Source organism: Bubalus kerabau, chromosome 20 (genome assembly GCF_029407905.1).
Source record: "Bubalus kerabau isolate K-KA32 ecotype Philippines breed swamp buffalo chromosome 20, PCC_UOA_SB_1v2, whole genome shotgun sequence".
Classification (NCBI taxonomy): domain Eukaryota; kingdom Metazoa; phylum Chordata; class Mammalia; order Artiodactyla; family Bovidae; genus Bubalus; species Bubalus kerabau.
Window position 1 is genome coordinate 54526182 of NC_073643.1, and position 23396 is coordinate 54549577.

General features: G+C 58.0%; 1 protein-coding gene across 28 annotated transcripts in view; it reads left to right on the forward strand.

The window, feature by feature from the left end:
- Positions 1-253: 253 nt before the first annotated feature.
- ALS2CL (ALS2 C-terminal like) overlaps positions 254-23396 on the forward strand; it is an 87519-nt gene continuing 64376 nt past the window's right edge. For 15 of the 28 annotated variants that reach the window (XM_055558522.1, XM_055558521.1, XM_055558524.1 and 12 more), the window contains exons 1-25: positions 1856-1966; positions 6295-6419; positions 7160-7358; positions 7688-7753; positions 8207-8372; positions 8887-9018; positions 9717-9836; positions 10712-10770; positions 10914-10980; positions 11423-11619; positions 12633-12698; positions 13113-13211; positions 13300-13461; positions 14388-14499; positions 15811-15888; positions 16762-16892; positions 18051-18224; positions 18376-18472; positions 18602-18759; positions 19142-19381; positions 20298-20471; positions 21658-21700; positions 22479-22540; positions 22646-22795; positions 23088-23184. In XM_055558522.1, the coding sequence (XP_055414497.1) occupies positions 6317-6419; positions 7160-7358; positions 7688-7753; positions 8207-8372; positions 8887-9018; positions 9717-9836; positions 10712-10770; positions 10914-10980; positions 11423-11619; positions 12633-12698; positions 13113-13211; positions 13300-13461; positions 14388-14499; positions 15811-15888; positions 16762-16892; positions 18051-18224; positions 18376-18472; positions 18602-18759; positions 19142-19381; positions 20298-20471; positions 21658-21700; positions 22479-22540; positions 22646-22795; positions 23088-23184 (2952 nt within the window). In that variant the 5' untranslated portion in view covers positions 1856-1966; positions 6295-6316. Of the gene's footprint in view, positions 364-583; positions 1487-1855; positions 1967-2010; positions 2034-6294; positions 6420-7159; positions 7359-7687; positions 7754-8206; positions 8373-8886; positions 9019-9716; positions 9837-10711; positions 10771-10913; positions 10981-11422; positions 11620-12632; positions 12699-13112; positions 13212-13299; positions 13462-14387; positions 14500-15810; positions 15889-16761; positions 16893-18050; positions 18225-18375; positions 18473-18601; positions 18760-19141; positions 19382-20297; positions 20472-21198; positions 21701-22478; positions 22541-22631; positions 22796-23087; positions 23185-23396 lie in introns of those variants that run through there. The other 13 variants (XM_055558533.1, XM_055558534.1, XM_055558540.1 and 10 more) reach the window with 13 other exon arrangements.

A 23396-nucleotide genomic window follows, 5' to 3' on the forward strand; every position in this document is an offset into this window, starting at 1 on the left:
CACTGTTCAGTACTGTTTCTACTTCTGAGGGGCCACACATACTCTATGCTCCACTCCCAGTTGGGCCCATCAGGTCTGGGGAAACAGAGCTCTGGACCCCTAAGCTCTCCAGCCTGGCTTCTCTGAAAGATAGTGTCCCCCTATACATGGTGGCATGAACGCTGGCCTGCAGAAGCCTATTTGTCCCTTGCGTATTATTTTTAGCTCCTGTGGGTTTCCTGTAGGGATCCAGTCCAGCCTCTAGGGCCTCTGGGTTGGAAGCTGTGGGCAGAGTCATTTGGCAGTGGCCAGGGGACCCTGCAGACATTCTCTTCTGGAGTCTGAAACCCCAGAGTTCCAAGTTCAGCTCTAGGGAAGCAGCAGGTAGGAAGGGAGGATCCCTTTTGTTACAGAGCCAGGCTGAGATCCAGTGCATCTTGGACTCAGCCTAGGCTGGTGTGGGGGCTGGGAGGCTGAGGCCTGTGACACAGTGGTTGGGGCCTGTTGGGAGCTTGTTGGCCTTGGGCCTGGCCCAAAATAGCTCTGGGGCTGAGCCGGGCCTGGGTGAGATCTGTGTGTTCGTCAGCATTTACTTGTGTCCAGGGGCACTCAAGTACATTGGAGTACACAAGTATTCTGCAGTGACCTGTCTGCGTGCATGGGTCTGAGTCTCAGTGTGTGTTCCGTGGAGCAGTGTATGAGTCTGCACACATGTGCCTATGGACAGAGCTGCCACCCAAGTTGTGCAACACAGAAGCCCTGCCAGTGGGTTCAATAGCAGATGGGTCCATGTGACACAGGTGAACGTACTGTGGAATCATGTGTGTGTAGAGGGGGAGAAGTTCAGGTGGGTATGTGCACATCCGTGATGGGATTGGGTAAGGGCCTTGGGGTACTGCAGGCGGCAAAGAGCAGGTGGACCCAGTAGGAGCTGTCTTTGGGGCACTGCCAGGGCATTTCAAATTACCCACAACCCTGGAAGGAAGGCTGGGCAGGTCTTGCCCCGTTTATGAGACAGTAAAACTGGGCTTGGGAATGCCTGTGATGTTATCCAGTGAGTGGGGAGTGAGTGAGGGAAGACCAGCCCGCATCCTTTCTTCATTTCCACTGCCTGTCTCTGGAGGGGCCCTCTTGACCTCAGTCTTGTCAGTGACACGGTTATCCCCTAGAATCCTCATGCTGCAGGAAGTGATTGGAGGACCCAGAGGAAGACAGCGGGCTACTTTGTTACAGGCTTGAACCGTGGGTCCTCCCCCTCCCAGGAGGTCCTCCAGGACAAGGCTTCCTGCCACCTTTCCCAAGGTCGCAGGCCCTGGCACGCAGACAACCGCTCGCTGACTTCACGGTCTACCGGGCTATGTTGAGAGTCGGGAGTGGGGGCAGGAGACTTCCCCAAGGTCATTCAGACAAGAGTGGCGGCTGGCCAAGGACATCCTGGCCACCAGGAGCAGCCTCGGTTTACCTTCCTCTCGGCCACAGGTTTCAGGAACCCATCCGGTGCACCTAGGTACGCAGGGCGTCAGAATGGCGGGGCAGCGGGGAGGGACGCAGATGCGTGGAACAGGGAAAGACCCCTCCAGGATGTTTCCTAAGGCGTAGCTGGGCTCTCCTGAGCGTGAGCGTGTGCGTGTGCGTGTGCGTGTGCGTGTGTGTGTTGGCTGGGGCGGGCAATTTCCCACCTTCTGTCCTCCTTCTACCACCCCGACTGCGTCCCAGACCCTAGAGGACGCCAAACTGAGACCTCAGGAGAGGCCTCGTGCGCGGGGCAGACTGACGCCACCTCCCGCCTCCTCCCTGCCGATCCCTGTCCTGGACCACGAGCAACATCCCGAGGCCGGGCGGAGGCAGGGGAGGCGGAGTTGCCTTAGGGAGCCGGGCCTGGAAGGAGTGGGGGCGGGGCCGGCGAGGGGCGGGGCCGGCGAGGGGCGGGCGTCCGCGAGCAAGCAACCGCAGCGCGCTCCCCCGCGTGGGTTCCCGCGCCTCACAGGTAAGGGCGGGGTGGAGGTCGCGCGTCTGGGGCAGAGCCCTTTTGCTGTCCTCTCTCCTCGCTCCAGGTGAGACTTTCGTCTCTGCGCCCCCTCGGGCCGCCGTGCGCCGCCCCTCCACTACTGCTCAGTCCTCAGCGGCACTCACGCTCGCTTGGGGCCCGTCAGAGTTTGTCCGAAGGCGCCTCCCTCCCAGCGGGGTTCAGCTTCGTCCTCCCTGCCCCTTGGTCACCCTGTCACCATGGGACAGCCTCCCTGGTCCCGTGCCTGACAAGAGGGCAGTGCCCAGGGGCTTGGTCTGGGCTGTGGGGCGACCTCGTGGGCAGCACCCAGCTTGAGGGACTTGGTGCCAGGAGGTGACGCAGTCTAGTGTTGCCACAGGGAGAATGGCATGGGCAAACGCCTGGTGACTGGAACACGATCCCATGTTTGGGAAGTTCCAGTGACTGCGTGTGCCTGGCCAGGGAGAGGAAGGAAGGCTGTGAAAAAATGAGGGGTGGGGTCTAGGACAAGGTGCCTGGAGCCACTGAGGCCCAGAGGAAGGGTGTGGGGGAGAGGTCCAGGTGGGGACCTGTCAGCTATGACAGCTCAGCGCCCCCTCCCCAGGGCAGCTCCTCCCTCCTCTCTCTGTCTACTGCCCCAGCTTGCTGGATAATCAAGGGGATTCCAAGGCAGCCCAGGAAAAAGCCTCTGCAGCAGGCAGCACTTCCTTGCTGACCAGGAAATCACAGACAGGGTGTGGCCAAGGGGCCTGAGGGGCCACGCCTTGGAGAAGGCAGGGGAGAAAGGGACCCAGCGTGGACAGAGGCCAAGAATGCGAGAGAGAGAGAGAGAGAGAGAGAGAGAGAGCGAGCGAGCCAGAGTGAGCTAGCAGGTCTGGCTGCTGGTTAGATAGCTGCAAGGACCAGCAGCTGACTCACCTGGGCATGCCAAGGCTAGCCAGTCTGTCCTCATCCTGCTCCATGGTGACCGTGAAAGTTGCCTGGGGCGCCTAGGTATTTGCTGTGTGCCCTGAGGTGAGTCGCCCAGCCTTTCTGAACTGCCTAGCTCAAGTGAGCTTCATGGGACTGGGAGCTGGAGGCCTGGGTCTGAGCCATGTATGTGCTCTATAGTTAGTGTCTTTGGGCCCTCCCGTTCCTTCCTGGGCCTCAGCTTCCCCATATGTACCTCCTGTGCAGACTCCTAAGGAACCTTAGAACTGGATGGAGTGAGAGGGTAAGAAGGCCATGCCCTTAACCAGCGAGCCGTGGCTTGGTGATGGGACTGCTGTTTGAGGGAGGAGACTCCTGCTGGGTCTCTGTGGTGTTAGGTTCAGCACCTCTTTCTCCTTCCTCGTACACACTCAGGCACACTCATGCCTGGCCTGGGTCCTGCCCTCACATTTCATTGCCCCTGGGATGAAGCCTGGGAGCTTCCTAGCCTGGGAGCAGAGGCTTTCAGGACTACCAGACCAGATGTTTTTAGCCTCAAATGCAGTTTTCTCCCCACCCACCACCTCACCAGCAATGCTTAGCCTCTGGCCTTTCCTTTGGGCAGTGTGACTCAAAGGTAGGAGATCCTTCTGGGGCCACAGACCTGGAAGGATCCCAGAATAGTGTTGCCAGTCTGGGTCTGTAAGACTCAGCTCCAGGGGCCCCAGGCTGCACTGAAAGGTAAGGGAAGCTGAGAAACAGGTCCCCATACCAGAGGAGCTCCCCTCCATCAGTTTATCCTTTCTGAAAGGGTTGATCACTCGGTCATGACTGACTGGCTGCAACTCTGTGGACTGTAGCCTGCCAGGCTCCTCTGTCCATGGAATTCTCCAGGGAAGAATACTGGAGTGGGTTGCCATTCCCTTCTCCAGGGCATCTTCCCGACCAAGGGACTGAACCTGGGTCTCCTGCATTGCAGGCAGATTCTTTACTGTCTGAGCCACCAGGGAAGCTCCTTTATCCTTTCTGCTGCTGCTGCTGCTAAGTCACTTCAGTCATGTCCCATTCTGTGCGACCCCATGGATGGCCCCCACCAGGCTCCCCCGTCCCTAGGATTCTCCAGGCAAGAACACTGGAGTGGGTTGCCATTTCCTTCTCCAGTGCATGGAAGTGAAAAGTGAAAGTGAAGTCGCTCAGTCATGTCCGACTCTCAGTGACGCCATGGACTGCAGCCTACCAGGCTCCTCCATCCATGGGATTTTCCAGGCAAGAGTACTGGAGTGGGGTGCCATTGCCTTCTCCGTTATCCTTTCTAGGGAAGACTAAAAAAGCTGTGATTTAGTCAGAGTAAAAAGCTATAATTTAGTCTTCTCCATTTCATAGAGAAGGTGATTGAGGCCCAGAGATGAGCAAGGCTCTGGATAAGCTGGGAAATGGCCAAGACTGGGCAGAGGTCAGAAGGGGCCTGTGGGAGCTCCTGATGTGTGAGCCACGCATCCGGGGTTGGGGTAGCAACTGCCAGCCCCATGTGGCAAGGGGAGGAAACCTGAGGGGGAGAAGAGCATCTCGAATGTGGCATTGGCTGGGGTGGGCCCCAAATAGTATCTGGGATCTGATGTTCAAGGCCTCCCAACAGTGAGTTATATGCTGCAGGTCCCCAGCTCACCCTGATCTGGTCTCTAGTCTGTACCTCCTATCTTAACCACACCTTCCCCCCTTCACTTTTAGCTAGTGTCCTCACCTGTTAGCTCTGACCCTGACAGACTGCCAGCTAAGGTTGGAAAGGTCACCTTCCAAAGGGTCTTTCCTTCCACCAGTTTCTGGAGATGTGGGTGAGAGTCAGATGGGCCCAGGCAACACTTGCTGCACCTCTGACTCCTAGGCTGGGGTCGCTTGGTCTGTCTGAGTTGATTTGGAGCAACCTTCCCTTAGTCCTCCAAAGCAGCCTGGGGCTGCTGCAGGGCCAGCAGAAAGAGAAGAAGGCTGCTGCTGGGTGTCCAGTCATTTCTCCTTCCTGCCTCTCCCTCCCAAGGCCTCACCCTCCTGAAACAACAACAGCAGGAAAGGTGGGGCAGGAATGCCTGGGCTCGTGGCCAGAGTTCTGAGACACTTGTCTCACTTTGTTGCCCCAGAGCCAATTCCCTGGGAATCATAGGCTCTTCCAGGGGCCTGGAATACCCTTCAGTGCCTTTAGGGCTGGGAGGGGGGAGGTGATGAGACCCCTTCCCATTTGGTCTTTTGGGTCTGCCAGCATTGCCTCAAATTATGTCTCTAGTTCCACCCAGGTCAACCAACTCAGCATGTCAGAGTTGGAGAGAGGCTGAGTCTGAGAGTCTGGGGTTAAAAGAGTATTTCATTTTCAATCCTAAGATGTATAGTCACGAAATCTGGGCAGATGACCTCGTTTACCAGGTCTTGTAGGAGAGGGCTGTGTCTGATTGGAGGCTGCAGCCTGGCTATGGTGGTGGGTTTGAACCTAGGCCCTTTGCTTCCTCTCTCTCCAGTCAGGAGGCTCCTTTCTCAGGTGATCCTGCCTTCTTGGTGGGTCTGTCTCTCCAGAGCAGGAGGTACAAAGACCTGTTCATCCCTAAAGCCCCCACATGTGGAGTAGGACCCGTCCTGCAGGGTCAGCCAGGTGGGGAGCATGGAGGGGCTGGCTCCTGCCCACACTGACCTCACCCTCTCACTGCTTGGCATCTTCTCGTCTGCAGCTGTCACCAAGTCCGTGTCCCCAAGTCTCACTTTGAATATCACCACTCCCCGACTCTGAGCCCCTCCATGGCTCCTCTGTCAGCCACTTAGACAGCTCTTGGTGGGCCCCCTGCCGAGCCTGGGTCTTCATGCTATCGAGCCTTTGCGCTCTTGGTTCCCTCACCTGCATGCCTTGTCCTCTCTGCCTCTTTTATTTCCTGTTCATCCTTTATGCTCCAGCAGGCAGTCCCCTACTTCCCCCAGACCTCTTCTTGTTTATAAGGCAAGACAGAGGGTCCTGAGTCATGACCTTGAGAAAAAGGCTGTGCCCTTCTGACAATATCCTTGTTTCCAGAGACTCTGTGGAGAGGGGGCTAGGTCAGATCACTACTAGATGTTACTCTGAGCCCTTGGGAGCCATGGTGGGTGTTTGAGCAGGGGAATGAACAAGCCAGAGGGCTTAAGGAACATCTGCCTTTTGGGTAAAAATAGATGTTTCTTTTGGCAATTCTGAGCCCTCTCTACTACTCCTTCAGGTTCCCCTCAACTGGGTCCAAGTAGAGCATAAATAGGAGTCACTGGTCTGTTTAGAACTCGCCTTTGGGGTGACCTGGGCTCCCTGCTCAGTTCTGAGGTGGGGTGGTCTTGGGCCTTGCTTTTGGGCATCTGGCCTGAGATGAGCACTGACCGTGCTCCCACAGCTGCTCTAATCTGTGCTCTGTCCACAGGCCTGAGTCTGGCACCCTGGCTATGTGCAGCCCAGAGGAGGCGGCCCTGCTGCGGCTGGAGGAGGTTTTCTCAGCCACCCTTGCCCGCATCAACAGCCTTGTCCTCCAGCCCCTTCTTGAGGCCGGTGAGTTGAGGCTCTCCAGTGAAAAAGGTGGGGGCCACAGGAACCATCCTCCTAGGGACAGGAGTCTTCCCTGGTTGGATCTTCTGAGCTACGGCTTTCTCAACTGCAGATGGGAGCGGTGGCATTTGAAGTGGATGGCTTTTGATGAGTCCAGGGTTCTCACGCCCAATTGTTGGCTGCTTCCTTCTCAAAGGGACCCCGGGGAGCTAGGCTCTGAACCCCATTCTAACCTAGGTCTGCTGTGCCTGGAGACAGTATTCCATCTCTCCCAGGACACAGGTCTGGATTCTCTGCCCAAATTCTCATCTTGCTGTCACCCAGGGCGTGACTGGAAGGCAGGATGCCCAGTCTGTGAAGTGATCTTAGGCAGGTGCCTTCATCTCAGGAGCTGTATCGGCGTGTCTGTAAATGGCAGGGGATCACTGCACATTCTGGACCTGAGGAAGTTCTGAAACTCGGGGAATGTGTGTACTCAGTGGCCATAGATCATCAGTGCTGCCCCTATGTAATGAGGAGGTGGAAATGTGCCCCTGTTTAACCCACAAGGGTGCCACCCACTACTGCAGCCTGCCCGTCCCTTGCTGAGCTCCAGGGGGCACGTGGGCTTCCAGTCCTGTCCCAAGGACCTCCAGGGCTCGTGGGGCTGCTGCTCCTGGGTGACCAGCCAGGGCCTGTGTGTGCTCCCTGGATGGTGGAGCGGCCCTGTTCCCCCTCACAGGGTGCTTGTGCTCCTGCCCCAGGTCCAGAGGCCTCAGACCCCTGGGGCCAAGAGTGCCTGCAGCTCCTGCAGCAGCTGCACAGGAGCTCCCAGCAGCTGTGGGACGTGACGGAGGAAAGCCTGCACTCGCTGCGGGAGAGGCTGCGCGGCCCCGAAGCTGTCGGCCTGGAGTCCCTGCTGCTGCTGCAGAGCGTGGACCGTGTCCTGCAGGTCCACCTGGAGTAAGACAGCCCCAGTGGGCTGGGGGCTGGCGCTGGGACTCACCTGGCTCAGGGCTTCAGCAAAGATTTGCACTCGGCCCTGGGGTTGGGTGTTAGCCTGGTGGCAGGCTCAGACACCCCAGATCTTAGCCTGGTGACCTCCCAGGGAAGAAAGACTGAGTTAGAATTGTCCAGTTGAGTCAGTGAGGACTCAAGATCAGCAGTGCCCAGAGCCAGGCCCTCAGGGCTGTAGCCACTCAGCGGGTAGGATCTAGGAACCCCAGAAGGGCAGGCCCTTGGGTCTGGAGCTGAGGGTGGGGCCTGCAGGGTATCCCTGGTACTACCTACAGGTACATCGAGTCCTACACATGCTGCGTGGCAGTGCAAGCCTTTCAGAAGGCAGTGAAGAGGAGGAGGTGAGCACGGCACTGCGGTGGGCCTCTGAGAGGGGCGTGTCTGGGAGAGAGGACGTGGGGAAGCCACGACCCCAGAGCAGTGAGTGTCACACCCCAGGATTCATCCTGAGCGCTCCTGGCTCTGGCAACCCCACGCTGATCCACACCCCTGAAGAGGGGCAGGGAAGCCTCAGGAGGCTGTGAACAGAAGCCAGAGACACCAACTAGCGGGAGTGACCCTGGGGCAGGGGAGCATTCCTAATTCCTGCTCAGGGAGGGCTGCTGTAATCAGTGATCCCTTCAGTCTCCGAGACGCTCCTCCCAAACCTCAGCCACTATTCTCATGGGAGAGAGCTTTGGGGTCTGGGATTGGTCTTGGGATCTGAGGGATTAGCCAGGGCAAGGGGGCAATGGTGGTGGGTGCGGGAACAGAGGAGGGGAGAGTGACGGGGTGCTGGCCCTCCCTCCACTCAGTGAGTACTGGCGGGGCCAGCGGAAGGCGCTGCGGCAAGTCCTGTCGGGCCTGAGCTCCGAGGGCTCGGTGGGCACGGCCCTGCTCCAGGCCCTCCGCCAGCCACTCGCCCATCATGTGCAGCAGTATGTGCTCCTCCTGCTGAGCCTCGGGGACACCGTCGGGGAGGTAGGTAGCAGGGGTGCCGGGGGCAGGGGGCCAGGGTGGTATCGATGCTTACCAGACCTGCCTCTGTGAGGAAGCTGACGGACGGGAGAAATGGGCCTCTGGCTCAGGGAACCCTTTACTCGGGAACCCCTTACTCAGGAACCCCTTGTTTGAAAAGGACCTGGCCTGCCTTGGGGATATCATCTTGTTCTGGGGGTTTGAAGGGCCATGTCCTTGCCCTGGGGTATCTGAGTTACATGGGCCTTCCCTGGCGGAGCCAGCGGAGACCCAGAGAGCAGATGTAGACTCATGTGCTGGGTGTGAGGACACGTGGCCCAGGCCCAGGTGGGGCATCATCAGATGGTCCTGAATCCCCCGGAGGCATCCTTCTGCTGACCTCTCCTCAGAGGAAGAGCCAGCAGGGAGAAAAGAACAAACTCCTGACCAGATGGGCCAGGGCAGGGCTGGGGCAGTCATCCCAGAGTGGGGGAAGGTTCTGACGAGCCCCCGCCCCTGTGGCTCTGTCCCCCCACAGTGTCACCCCACCCGGGAGCTGGTGATACACGCCGCCAGCCTCTTTGGGGACTTGCAGTCCTTCATGAGGCAGGAGCTGGACCAGGCCATGGCCACGCAGGCCCTCTGGCCCACTCTGAGTGGCCGGCTGAGGGTGAGTTCCACGCCCGAAGAGCGCTCTGAGAAGACCCTCCCATCCAGTGGGGGCCCCCTGGGTGGCTCGAGCTGCCTGCTGCGTTCTCCATGCTTCAGTTTCCCCACCCAAACGGGGCAGTGGCTAAAGCAAGTGTCTGTGACACTTCTCTGGCCAGCCATCTTCACTCATTTGTTGAGCACCTCCTGGGCTGGGATGTGAGCTGCTGGCTCTGGAAGAGCGGTCACAGAACCGACCCTCTCTCCTGGGATGTCACTGAATGATTGCACCCTCAAGCCACTGCCTATACTGCCCCTACAGGGGGAAAATCCCCTGTGCTCTGACGAGGCATGACAGGCTTGGGGCCCAGAGCGGAGAATTAGGAGGACAAATGAAGGGGATAAGAATTGCCAGAGAGAGGCAGGGATCGTAGAAGCCTGGGTGAGAGTTGATGGGGGCTTGGTCGTGGCCATGGCCTGAGATGGGGTGGAGGAGGACAAAGCAGGGCTTCAAGAGAAGTTGTGACGTCTTGCTGGGAGTAGCCAGGAATGAAGCGCCACCAGCTCAGAGCCCCAGTGCCCATCACTGACCTGGGGGCCTCCAGGAGACGCTCAGAGTGTGGGTGGAGGTGCCTGGGGCAGAGGCAGGCAGTGGGGTGACTGGTGCAGTGTCAAGAACGGGGGTCCCTGAGCTCTGCAGTTCCCTCCTTGCCTCACCAGGATGTACTCTGCACCCCTGCTCGCCGACTCTTGCAAGACAGCCAGGACGTCCCCGTGACAGTCACCCCACTGCGGGCAGAGCGCGTGCTGCTCTTTGATGATGCCCTCGTCCTGCTGCAGGTGGGCTGGGGCAGGCCAGAGGTCTTGGGAGTGGTTGAGAAAAGGAGGAAAGAGACAAGTGGCTGGGGGAGATGAGGGGGCTGAGGCATGGAAAGGGTGCTACTTGCCTATCCAAACCTATGTCTCCTGAAGCCTGGTTTGGGGGTTTTCATGCAGTTTGAGTTTTCCTCCAGCCCCGACTGCCCCCTCTGTGCTCCAGGTACACTGATAAGACACTCACTAAAAGGCACCGAGCCCTTTCTCACCTCTGGACCTGGGCACGTCCTGTTGTCTCTGTGGGACCCTCGCTTGTCCTTGCCCATGTCTGGCACGCTCCTCCTCCCCTTCAGGCCTGGGCCTGGGGCCACTTCTCCTGTGGCTATTGCTAGGCGGGAGAGGTCACTACACAAGATGTTCCAGAGGAAGGGAGGTTTGGTCTGGCTCTCAGAGCAGGGATGACGTTCCAGGTAGAAGGAGCAGCACAGGGAAGGTTCAGGCTGAGGAGAGTTTGTGGCAAGTGGAGAAAGGAGGGGGCACATGACCTGGGGCTGTTCTGTGTGGTCTCAGGTGTCAGGCTCGGCAGTAGGAACTTCAGGGAGGTTTCCAGAAGGGGCTCACAAGGTCCAAGCTGCATTTCTGGAAGACCACTCTGGTGGCCCTGATGGAGCAGGATGTGGGGGGTTGTGGGAGACTGATCCTGGGTCTTGGGTGGGAAGGGAGGTGGAGGGGCTGCTCTGGAGATGGGAACAAGCAGGGGTGGTGGGGGACTCAGTGCTGGGCATGCTGAACCGAGCAACCTGGGGACCCCCAGGGGCGTGCTGAGCTGGTGCTTGGGAGCAAGGCCAAACCAGAGAATAGGTGAGCATCTTGCCCACCTATGCCCCATCTTCTTTCAGGGCCACAATATCCACACCTTTGATCTGAAGCTGGTGTGGGTAGAACCTGGGCAGGACAGGTGAGTGCCCCTCTCCAGTGACACCTCAGGCCTTCCCTCCCTCTACCCCATGAAACCTGCCCACCCCAGGGCTCTGACTTGGACCCACCCGCAGCTCCCTTCTGAATGGAACTGGGGCCGACTCATCACCTCCATCTGTCTAGGTGCATGTTTCACCTCCTCACACCCGAGGAAGAGTTCTCCTTTTGTTCCAAGGACCCGCAGGGCCTGGTGAGTGTGGGTGGACTGTGAACTCGGGGACGAGGATTGGGGGAGGAAGGGAAGGCGACAGGAGGGTAAGGGGAGGGCATAAGTATACTGCCCTGGAGGCTCCTTGGGAATGTCAAGCCTCTGGAGCCATGGCCAGAGTGAATCAGGTGTCTGCCTGGACGCAGGCATAAGACTGCCATAGAGAGCAGGTATTTTTCTCTGTGAAGCCAGTGTTGAGGCCTGCTTGATGGTTTTGTTTGGCCACTCTGGGAAGGCCCCAAACTTCAGGTCAGTATCTCAGATCTGGATGAGGCCCTAGGGAGCAGTGTGGAACTGTTGGAGGTTCTCCCAGGTGACAGAGTGGGGTGTGGGGGGTGGTACCTGGAGCCACCCCAGGAGGCTTCCTGGAGGGGCTGCCTCCAGCAGCAGTGACCTGTCCTGTGTTTCCCCTGTGCTCCCCCAGGTGGTCTGGCAATGGAAGGTTACCCAGGCTGTGTGCCAGGCCTTGCGTGGGAAGAAGGACTTCCCGGTGCTGGGAGCGGGCCTGGAACCTTCGGAACCCCCCACCTGCCGCTGTGGAGCATACACCTTCCGTGCAGAGGGCCGCTTCTGCCAGGCCACCTACGAGGGCGAGTGGTACTGGGGCAGGCCCCATGGCAAGTGAGTGACCGAGGCTCTGGGCCAAGCAAGGCAGGGGTCCTCCTGGGAGTCTGGGGGGCACATAGGACCGGATGGACCTTATTGCCTCAGGGCATGAACCAGAGGCTGTTACCCTCTCTGATCAATTCTGTCAATTCTTAAGTCCTCTTGGACAGCAGTGGCCCATAATAGGTTTGTGCCAAATAGTCTTGATGTCAGTGAGGCTGGAGAGCCCGGGACAGGCATCAGGAGGCCGGACTGCAGGGTCCACAGTTACTGTTCTGTTTTCAAGGCGGGTGAAAGAACAACTAGTGTCTGTGTAGCATTTTCTGGTGGCCCTTACAAGAATGGCCTGAGGGAGTGTTAGCATGCCCTTTGTAGATGCAGAAACCTTGACTTTCTCCAGGCCTCAGGGTAGGTTCTAGGGGGAGCCTGGCCTCAACTGCAGATCTATACGACTCTACAGGCAGATAGGCTTTTGAAGAATGTGGCCCTAATTTGTGCCACAGCTGGCGAAACTAAGGCCCAGAAAGCAGAAGGGACTTGCCAAGGTTTTGCTGGCAAGCATTCCACTCATTTCTGATACCCTGCCTACTTCCAGAAAGGGCTTCAGGAAGCCTGTGAACAAAAACACAGAAAAAGCAATGCTGTGTCAGAAGAGGAGATGAGGATGGTAGAAACCCCACTGACTCCTAGTGCTTGGCTTGAACTTGAAGGTTATCTCTAAGCTTCCTGTTGGTCAAGGGAACAAGGCAACCTGGATGCTTCCAGAACTTTCCCTTCTGGGTGTAGAGTGCCCTCCGTGAGGCTGCAGGGGCAGCTGTGCCAGGAGTAGGGAAAGGCTGAGAGCCCGTACAGGGTCGTAGAGCTTAGGGAAGAAGCCCAGTGGGAGCAGAGAGTCCAGTCCAAGGGCAATCGAGGCCTCTGAGAGAGTGTACGGTGGAGGCCGGCTGGGGGACTTGTGTATGCTGAAGGATGGTCTGGTGGGCCTGACACCCATGGACCTGTGACTGTGGACCTCGACTGTGTTCCAGGGGAACCCTGAAGTGGCCAGATGGGCGGAATCACGTGGGGGATTTCTGCCAGGGCCTGGAGCACGGGTAAGGCTGGGGCTGACACGGGGCTGCGTGGTGGGGGTTCCCACCCCCATCACTGTCACCGGCCTGGCCCCACCCTAAATTCCCAAACCTCCAGCAGAAACTTGGAGGCCGTCTGGTTCAGCTCCACTCATTGTCCTAAAGGGGAAACTAGGCTCTGAGGAGAGGGCAGGTCATGGAGGGAGTGGGCTAGGGCCAGAAGGCCCTCTCAGGATCATGGAGGTGGGGTGGAGGTGGGGTATCCTGAGAGGCCCTTAGGAAGAAGAGGGACCTGATCACCTGTAAGATTCTCCTCGTTGTCTGCGAAGGCCCCTCGGAAGCAGGGACACTCCTGGGCATGGAGGGGGTGTGACAGGTGTCTGGGGCAGGGCCGTGGCCCCAGTGCTGACCGCCCTCTCTGCCCACCCACACTGGCAGCTTTGGCATCCGCCTGGTGCCCCAGGCCTCCGAGGATAAGTTTGACTGTTACAAGTGCCACTGGCGGGAAGGCAGCATGTGCGGCTATGGCATCTGTGAGTAAGTGACCCTCATCTGACGGGGGGCAGCCTTGTGGGCTGGGCATGTCCTCTGGGAGGCAGGGCCAGCCATTGGTGACCCTCCTCAGGTACAGCACCAGCGAGGTGTACAAGGGCTACTTCCAGGAGGGCCTGCGCCATGGATTCGGGGTCCTTGAGAGTGCCCCACAGGCCCCTCGCCCCCTGCGGTACACAGGCCACTGGGAGAGGGGCCAGCGGAGTGGCTACGGTGTCGAGGAGGACAGCGACAGGTGAGCACTCTGTAGCAGCCCCAGCAGGATTGAGGGGAGAGAGGACCCTCACCCTCACAGACCAAATGCCTCTAGGCGTGGGTTCCCTGTCATCAGTGGGTCCATTCTGTCTGTCTCCCAGAGTCTTTCTGAAGCCCCTCACTGCCGCTCCACGCCCTCAGTTGCTGCTGAGGCTCAGGTTGAGGGACCCTGACCTTGACTGCAGATGCGCCCCCCTGCCCAACTCCAGCCCTTTGCTCTGTCAGAGAGGAGTTTGTGCCCCCAAGATCTGGTCCCCTCAAAGGGTCACAGCCCTTCCAGGTTCTCTGGGCTGAGACAAAGCCCAGTGTCCTTGGCCTGGCATCCGAGGCCTTTCCTGCTCCTCTGAACTCATCCGTGCCATGACACCTGTGTACCCCCCAGCCTTCTAGACCACTGAAGTGAAGTGAAGTGAAAGTCGCTCAGTCGTGTCTGACTCTGCGACCCCATGGACAGGCCAGAATACTGGAATGGGTAGCCGTTCCCTTCTCCAGGGCATCTTCCCAACGCTGGGATCGAGCATTAGCAGGCGGATTCTTTACCAGTGGAGCCGCCAGGGAAGCCCTCTAGGCCACTGGACGTCCCCACATATCTGACATATACTGGTACCGCCATGGCTTTGCATGTGTCACAGTGGCGCTCTCACTCCATCTGTCCTTCCTGCCACCTCTCCCAAGAAGCCTGCAGGATGCCCTCCCCCAGGCAGGCCTCCTTTCTCCTCCACCCTCTGTTCCTCTTGTCAGTCCTAATCTCACCTCCCCATGTCTGACTTGAGTGAATTCATGTCCTGGCTCCTTATCTGCCCCTTGCCCCCCCACCCCTGGTCCCATGCCAGCAGAGCACACAGAAGGTACGTGGGAACAATTCTGATCCAACTCCGGCCATCTTCTCTCCCCCCCACCCCCCAGGGGTGAGCGCTATATTGGCATGTGGCAGGCTGACCAGCGCCATGGCCCAGGGGTCATGGTCACCCAGGCGGGTGTCTGCTACCAGGGCACCTTCCAGGCAGACAAGATGGTGGTGAGTACGGTGACCCACATGTGTCCTGAGCCACCCTCTCCCTGCTCTGGGGCCCCAGAGCTGAACTGAAGCTGGTCAGGGGTGGATGGGGCAGGAATCAGGGTTCTGATGTGCTAGAGCGAGCCCAACCCTGGGCCAGAATCCAGTTCTGCCACCTGCCTACCCTGGTCTTGGCTGAGTCCCTGCCCCTCCCAACCTCAGTTTTCTCTTCAGCAGCTCAGGTTACCTACTTATTATAATGACTCACTGGAATAGCAATAATGAAGTGAATGGTAATGAGAATGCCAGCAGCCTCCTCTGCCCACATTTATAGACCACTAACTGGGTGCCTGAAAAAAAGAAAGTGTGAGTGTTAGTCACTCAGTCATGTCTGACTCTTTTGTGACCCCATGGACTATAGCCCGCCAGGCTCCTCTGTCTTGTCTGGAATTCTCCAGGCAAGAATACTGGAGTGGGTTGCCATTCCCTTCTCCAGGGGATCTTCCTGGAACCCAGGTCTCCTTCTGCATTGCAGGCAGATTCCTTACCAGCTGAGCCACCAGGGAAACCCTGGTGCCTACCTCTGGGCTAGGCCTCCCAGCGTGGTCTCGTGGGATCCTCCCAGTAGCCCTGGGGTTCGTGTCGTCGTCTCTAGTGTACAAGTGACAAATGTGAGGCTCAGAGAGGTCAGAGAACCTGCCTAGTGTCACATTCTGTTGAGTGACAGAAATGAGTTTCAAGCCCAGGTATCCTGAGCGTGGGCATATCAACCCCCACCTTCTGTCTCACCTACACCCTGCCAGGTGGTTGGCACATAGTATGGCTCGGCCTGATGGCTGTTATTGATATTGTGGCTTGTTTGTTTAGCTACACTTTGTTCTGGAAGGAGTTGAAGGAGGAAGAAAAGATAAGAATAGGCACATAAAATAGATTTAAAAATAAGAACACAAATTGTATCCCATTTGGCTCTGAAGCTTCCTGGCAACCAGAGCCGCAAGGGAGCCTGATGAACTCCGCTGCCCCTGGCATCAGTGACAGGAAAGTGGAGATGGTTCAGGAAAAGCCCAGCACTTCTTGAGCTGTAGGTGGGAAGGAAGGGTCCCCCAGAAAACTTCCTGAGAGGCTGCTGGAGGGGAGAAGCCAGGTCTGAGGGTGTCAGTCAGAGTAACCCAGGATCGAGGTGCATGGGGTTTGTGCAGTCCAAGGGCTGGCATCCCACCTGGGCACAGTCCTAGGAGGTGTGCCAGGGCTCAGGACCCTTCTCCTCTCTCTACCCCCAGCCTTCTGGCCCTTCCTAACCCACTGTTCCTACCCTCCCCACTCCTTCTCTAGGGCCCAGGGATCCTTCTCTCTGATGATGACTCCTTATACGAGGGCACTTTTACCAGGGACCTGACCCTCGTGGGGAAGGTGAGAGCTACTGAGACCTTCCTCCACTCTGCGCTGTGACCTTGGCCAGAATCTATAATCTCCTTGCTTAGACCCAGGACTGAGGGTGGGTGGAGAAGGTAGGGGGGCCTCTCCCATCTCCACTATATCTAAGGGGCATGTGCAGCGACCTTTCTCTGCCACAAAGGTGCAGTTTGATTGGGTTTGAGTCAAGAGGGCATAGGCAGGCTTGCCTTGGGTGCAGAGGGCCTGGTGGTCTCTTGTTCCCCCACTGGCTCCAGAATTAGGGATCCACCCCCTCTACCAGCACCATCAGTGCCTTGAGTGGGATCCCCTGAAGGCATTGTCCTTCAGGAAGTTTCTGCCCGAGCTGACCCAGGAGAAGGCAGTTGTATCCCTCCTGGAGCCTTTGGACATATGGGGATGTTTTCTCTTTGTAATGACTGGAGGGTACGGTGGCATCTAATGGATAGAGACCAAGAATGCTGTGAATGGGACAGTCCGGTGCAGCAAGGAATTGCCCCTTCTTGGGGCCAGTAATACCTCACGCCCTCCCTAAGGCCACTGCCTACTTCTGGACTTATTCCCTGCTCCCAGCCTCTGTGGTGGTCCCCCTATTCTGACCTCTGAGTCCCTACTCTGACTCCCTTGCCATCTTCTACCTCAGAGACAAGTCCCTTGGTGGTGGGCACAGCTCTCGGTCAGAGCTCCTGCAGGGGTGAAGGATTATGAGCCCCTTGGGGTGGGGCAGATTGAATGGATGGTGGGAAGGCCACCTGTCCGTTTCCAGCCTTTGTGGCCGAGGATGATGGGCATGAGGCCTGTCATGATTGGGTGAAAGGGCAGCTGAACAGACAAATGGACAGATCCCTGCATTCCTCTCCCGGCTTCCAGGGCAAGGTCACCTTCCCCAATGGCTTCACCCTGGAGGGCTCTTTTGGCAGCGTGTCAGGGAGAGGACTGCATACCCAGGGTGTGCTGGACACAGCTGCCCTCCCTCCAGATCCAAGCAGTACCTGCAAGAGGTGAGAGCCTGACCATCTGGCCTGTGCATTCTGGAGCCTTTCTGGGGGTTGTGCTTGTGGGTGCCTGTGTTTCTACCCCAAAGACTCAGGTCTCGTTAGAAGGGCTTTTCTGTACCTCCTCTTAGCTCTTTGGAGAGTTCAGAAAACTCAGGTCACACAACCCTTATCAGAGACTCTGGGAATCAAGGGCTATGTGGTGATAACTCCACATGCCACAGAACTGAAGAAAAATGCTATGTATAGCCTTTGCTTAGACTCTGCTTTTTTTCTAGGAAAGTACAAGATAGTTAAGCAAAGGAGAATAAAATAGACAACTAAAGTATGAGTTGAGCTTAAAAGAAAAGGAGGTGCAGATAGGCACTATAATTGAGCATTAGCCTGACTCTGAGTTCCCTGGCAGCCAGGGTGAAAAGGGAAACTTGGAAGTGGATTCACACTCCTTATCATGGGGCATTTGAGAAGTGGATAGACTTCTTCCTTCTGGGGACAGAGTTCTTCCTTCGGAAAACAGGTGTTCAAGTGGTGACTCTTGTAATGTCTGTTGAGATGTGGTTGGTGGTTCTAATGGTGCCAGCCAGCATTTCAGAAGTTGATTTACCTGACATGTCATCCCAGCATGTTTGTTTTTCTCTGATAGCAGGAGCTAGAAGTGGATGGCATACCCTAGGGGCATGAGCCCAGGTTAGGTACAGGTGTAGGGATATCTGTCAGTGTGACAGGGGAGGGCAGTGCTCACCAGACACACACACAGCCAGACTCCTGGGCCTAGTGACCAAGACAGGATCAAGCTCAGGAAGGAACCAGGTGTGGGAGGAGGGAGAGTTGGGGAGCCCTGGGCTTTGGGCCCTCGCCTCTCTTAGGCCAAGACCCCAGTCTCTGGACTTGGCCTCCAGCTCTCCAGATCTTTCTGTTTCCTTTCCAGGGCTCTGTGTGCCCCTGTCTCTTTTCTCTACTGTGGAGTAGATTCTCTCTGACCCTTCTCTGCCTCCCGTTTCTCCTCCTGGAGTCTTGGAGGTCAGACCCCTCTGCATACCCCAGTCCATCCACCCCACCGGGGCTCTAACTCTGGCCAGGCTGGATATCCCCACCTTTCCAAGGGCTGGACAGGGTCCTACATGGCTCCCTCCCTGTCCACATTTCCCACCACCTCCATCGCAGGCAGCTGGGTCAGGGCGTCTTCCCCGTGGAGAGCCGCTGGCAGGGTGTCTATGGCCCCTTCCGGGACTTTGTTCGTGCCGGCTGCCCTGGGGACCTGCGGGAGGCCCTGCTGGGCTTCCATGTGCAGAGCTCAAGGGAGCTGCGCAAGTCGCAGGAGTACCTGTGCTGTGAGAGGTGAGGCCCAGGCGTGTGGGGTGTGTGTGCCCACGGGGTGTCCAGACCCAGGGCTGGGGGCAGTGGGCTCTGGGTGGGTGGGGAGGGGGAAGAAGGCTTTCTGGAGGGGGTGGGCCCGGGCATGGGTGAGACATTGTGTGTGGTGCCCCAGGACCTGCCCCGAGGACCAGGCGGGCAGGATGGAGGACCTCCTGGAGGAGCTGCTGCAGCACCGGGAGCCTGAGGCCCTGCAGCAGTGCCTCAGGAAGGTGAGGCCGCAGGGGAGGGTGCTGACCACAGGGGACAGGCCTTGCTGAGAGGCCGCGGTGGCTCCTGTCTGAGAAGCGGGGTCTTGCCCTGGTGCTGAGCATCTCTTTGTGGCCGTCGCCCCTGCCCAGGCTCTGAGCAACTCTCTGCATCCCCTGGGGAAGCTGCTCCGGACGCTGATGCTGACCTTCCAGGCCACATACGCAGGTATCGGGGCCAACAAGCACCTACAGGGGCTGGCGCAGGAGGAGGTGAAGCAGCATGCCCAGGAGCTCTGGGCTGCCTACAGGTGAGCTTGGTGGCACTTGGGGACAACCACTGCCCTGTCCCCAGGGCGGGGGGCTCTGCCCTTTCTAGCCTCAGCTCTGCCTGCTGCGCTGGGTAGGAATGGTGCCTCTGCCTTGGGTCTGGATTGAGAGAAACAGAGGATGGGTTGTTTAGTGTGCCACTGGTGAGCATATGAGTGAGACGGTGGGGAGGTGATAACAAGGCCTGATTGCAGCCAGAGTCCAAGCCCCAGCCAGGCTCTGGGCTGGCTTTAACCCCACTGCAGGCTGATCCTGACCTGGACTCACACCCCATCTCCTGTCCTGTCCTGGCTGAGCTGTGGCCCCATCAAACGTTATAAACTGAAACCTTCAACACTGTAGTTCGTTCTGTCCGGGTTCCAGGACACTCCCGTGGACCTCCTGTACTCCCATCCCCCTCACTGCTGAGGTTTGGCAGCTGGGCTCTGCTGGCCTCGTGCTTCATGGTTCTGGGAGCAGAACCCACCTGCCTGGCCTTGGGGACGTGTTCTGTGGGAGATGGCAGCCACACCGCCCCTCTCTTTGGTTTCTCAGGGGCCTGCTGCAGGTTGCCTTACAGCGCAAGGGCCAGGCCCCAGAGGAGGATGAAGATGCAGAGACAAGGTGACTGCCCCCAGGAAGTCTGTGGGGTCTTCTCTGCTGGTGCAGCCAGGCTCAGGTCCAGGGGATCCTTGTACCTTGCTTCTGGGACTTCCCTCAGGGAAGAGAGGTGTTTCTGAGGCAATGTTGGGGATTCATGCTGTTGACCACACCCTGTTCATTGACCATTCAGGAATCATAAAGACCTGTGATCTCTGTTCCTTGAGCAGCCTGGAAAGGGACACTGTCACAATGCATCAAATGCACCTTTGTTCTGAACACATTATCCCAGCTTCATCTCTGAGGTGCCTGGAGGGTGAGCCGCTCCCTCAGGCACCTCCTTCTTCCTGTGCACAGATGGGGAAACTGAGGCCCGGCAGAGGCTGAGCCTGAGGTCACACAGAGCAGGAATTAAGTGGGTCATTAAATCTCTTGGCCCAGTACCCCCGAGACCAAACCTCACAACTTGCCTTCAGATCCCAGGCCCTGGGCTCCTGATCAGAGAGGGATTTCTGTTACTGCATTGCAGGAGGCCTGGGAAACAGGGTTAGACCTTAGGGAGAACTTCCCCCTGAGTCCTAGCAAGCACAGAAAGCTAGGAGGCCGAATTGGACTAGCCTGGAATGACTGCTGACAGCTTTGCTGCAGGTCACCCATCTATCAGGGCCAGGTTTTGCTTTCAGTCAAGTGCGGATCAAAACCCAACCTCGCTTGCCATGTTGGTTCTCAAAGCTGAATGAGAGCATGAGGTGGTCACAGATGTCAGTTGATTGTGAGATGACTGAGAATGGGGCTGGGAAGGGTTTTCTCAGGGATGGGGGAGGCTGGAGGCAGGCACGCTGAGGTGGAATGCGGATTTCTGTGGGCTCTTAGGGGCAGCCCAAGTAGACGCCCACACGCGCCCTGCTGACCCTGAGCCATCTTGGTGGCTCTCACTCAGGGACCTGCGGGTGCACAGCTTGGTGCTCCCGCTCATGCTGCCCAGCTTCTACTCGGAGCTCTTCACCCTCTACCTGCTGCTTCATGAGAGAGAAGACAGCCTCTACAGCCAGGGCATCGCCCACCTGAGCCTCTTCCCTGACGCCAGGCTGCTTGAGTTCCTGGATGTGCAGAAGTAAGCCTCCCCACCATGCCACCTTGGCCAGAGTTCTTACGTAGCAGAGGATGCAAACTCAACTCCAGTAGTCTTCAGAGAAAAAGGGAAGAGGTTAATTGGCTTATGTACCCATGAAGTTCTAGGGTGTGGCCAGGACGGCTAGATTCAGGTATGGCTGGATCTAGGTGTTCAGCTGCATGAAAAAGGAAGCGACCCCTCTCTCTCTCTGTTGGTGTGTCTCTGGTTTCCCCGTGCGGTGACAGACAGCACTAGTCACTTGAGGTTTAGACTCTCCCAGCTCAGTCCCCACAAGGAGTTGGAGCCTCCTTCCCAACAGCTCTAGCAGAGCCTCTAAAGTTCCTCCCTGGCATGGCTAGGTTCTTGAATGTACCCCTGAATGCCGGCTGTGGCCCAGATTGGCCAGGCTGACCTCAGTAGCTACTGCTGGGGCTGGGGTAATATCACCTGCTCCCAGCTCTTGGACTGAGAGTGGGAGAGGGATGATCCTCAAGGGGGAAACCGAGGACTGTTCTGGAAGCAGGTCAGGGCCTCCCTTCTACCCTCAGTAATCAGAACATCCTTTATCCTCCATGCCCCTTTGATCTGAGTGTTGAGGGTATGAATGCACTCCTGCCTCCCATACCTGGTCCCCCTTTTCTCAAGGTAATGGTGCTTCCTATCCCCCCTTCCCCCAAAACCCTTGTTCCCCTTTCTGTTGTGGTGAATGTTTCCTGCATCTGCCCAGTCATCAGCCCAGAGACCTGGTTGTCCACAGCTTCCCAAGGGTTTTCCTCTGCCGCCTCAGTGCCACCTCCTCCGTGCTGGCCTCCCTGCTTCATTGGCTCTACTTTCCTTGAATGGCATCCCTACTTCTCGCCAGCCTGTGCCAGCTCACCGAGCCCCTGGATCAGTCTCCACAACTGAGCTCTCTGGATGGACCCCCAGGACTTTGTGCAGGAGGGTCCCCTGGCCTGCAGCACCATCCCTCTCTCTGCTCACTGTGTTTTGGGGCTGCATGGAGGGCTGCCCTCTCAGGGAATCCCTCCTGGCCTCCTATAGCCTGGGCTCCACACAAGTCCTCCCAGATGCCATTGTGCATCCCCAGCCCCTTTCCCGTGCTCAGCCCTCCTGGGGGACATGGGGATGCAGGGAATTTGCCCTCTGACTCGGAGGGCAAAGCTTCCCATCTCCCGTCTTATTTCAGGCACTTGTGGCCCCTCAAGGACCTCACACTGACGACCAATCAGGTGAGAGGGTGGGCCGGTTACCTGCCCAGGAGAGGGAGGCCTGAGCCTCAGCTGGGCCCCGGGCTGCCCTCGTAGTCACGGTCTCAGGCCGCAGAGGTGGGTGAGGGAGAAGACGGCAGGCTTTCTGCACTGTTCTGCTTTTCCATGTGGGTGAGTGTGCAGCCACAGTGACCAGCCTCAAGCCCAGGCTCCAGCCTTTTACTGTATGGCTGTGGGTGGAATATTTGATCTCTGTCCCTCAGTTTCCCCATCTGTGGAAGCACCTACTGCTGCAGTACTAGTCCTGCCTCATGCGATTGTTGCGGGAGGAGGGGGCAGGCTGGAACAGAGGAGGCACTGGTTTTCAGTGTGCTTGCTGGATTGGCAGCATCAGCGTTGCTGGGAACTAGTTAGAAAGACCAATTCTTGGACCCACACCAAAAGTACTGAGTCAGAAACTCAGGGAGGGAACTTGGAATTTGTGTTTCAACAAGCCCTGGGATTCAGCAGCTGTTGACCGAGGCACTTAGAACTGGGCAGCACCCAGTGACCATTGGCTGTTATGATTCTCCTCTATCCACCTTGATGCTCCCACCTCCTGGAGACCGTTTACCCCACTTTACAGTCAAGTAAACTGACACTTATAGTGGAGCTGCGACTTGCCCTGGCTCGCTCAGCCCTCTGGGCAGAGCTGTGCTGAAGCCAGTGATGAGGAAGGGGTGGGTGGTGAGGGGCCTGGGGACCAGCCCCAGCCCTGGGAAGGGGAGGCCTCATCTAACCCCCTCCCTCGACCACACAGAGATACTCCCTGGTCAGAGACAAGTGCTTCCTGTCGGCCACGGAGTGCCTGCAGAAGATGATGTGAGTCCGCAGCCTGGGGAGAGGGGCGTGGGAGGCAGGAGTGTGGGGACCCCATTTGGGACTGAACCTGAGGGCCTTGATCTGGAGCCAGTTACCCTGCTGCAGCACCACGGTGGACCCCCGGGAGAAGCTGGAGGTGCTGGAGCGGACATACGGGGAAATCGAGGCCACTGTGTCGCGGGTGCTGGGCCGGGAGCACAAGCTGCCCATGGACGACCTGCTGCCGCTGCTCATCTATGTGGTGTCTCGTGCCCAGTGAGCCCCAGCTGGGGGTGGGCCCAGGAGCTTCCCTTCCCACCCTGCCTGCCCCCAACCAAGACATACTGCAAAGCCTTTGAACACTACAGTCTATGGGCACAGCCTTTCTTGGGACAGATGGGGAAGCTGAGGCCCAGAAAGGCCCACCCAGGGTCCCATGGGTACGACTCACAGCGGGGACCACAGCCCAGGTGTCTAGCCACCCAGACTAGGGCTCCTTCCCAGCTGCTGGGCGCCTGTCCTGATGAGTCCCCTTCTCCCTCTTGTGGTGGCGGTGGCGGTGCTCCAGAATCCAGCACCTGGGAGCCGAGATCCACCTGATCCGTGACATGATGGACCCTCTCCACACGGGAGGCCTGTATGACTTCCTGCTCACGGCCCTGGAGGTGAGGGATGGAAGCGGTTGGCCAAGGCAGGAATGCCCTGGCTTCTGGGGCAGACCCCTTTTGCCCCAGACACCATCACGGGGATGCGCTCAAATTCACAGCTAGTGTGTGTCTCCGTGGGAGGGGTCCTCACAGAGCCCCTGCTCCAGCCCTCGTTAAAAGGGGCTGAGTGGGGGAAAGTGGGCAGAGCACATCCCGGCCCTCGGCTCCCC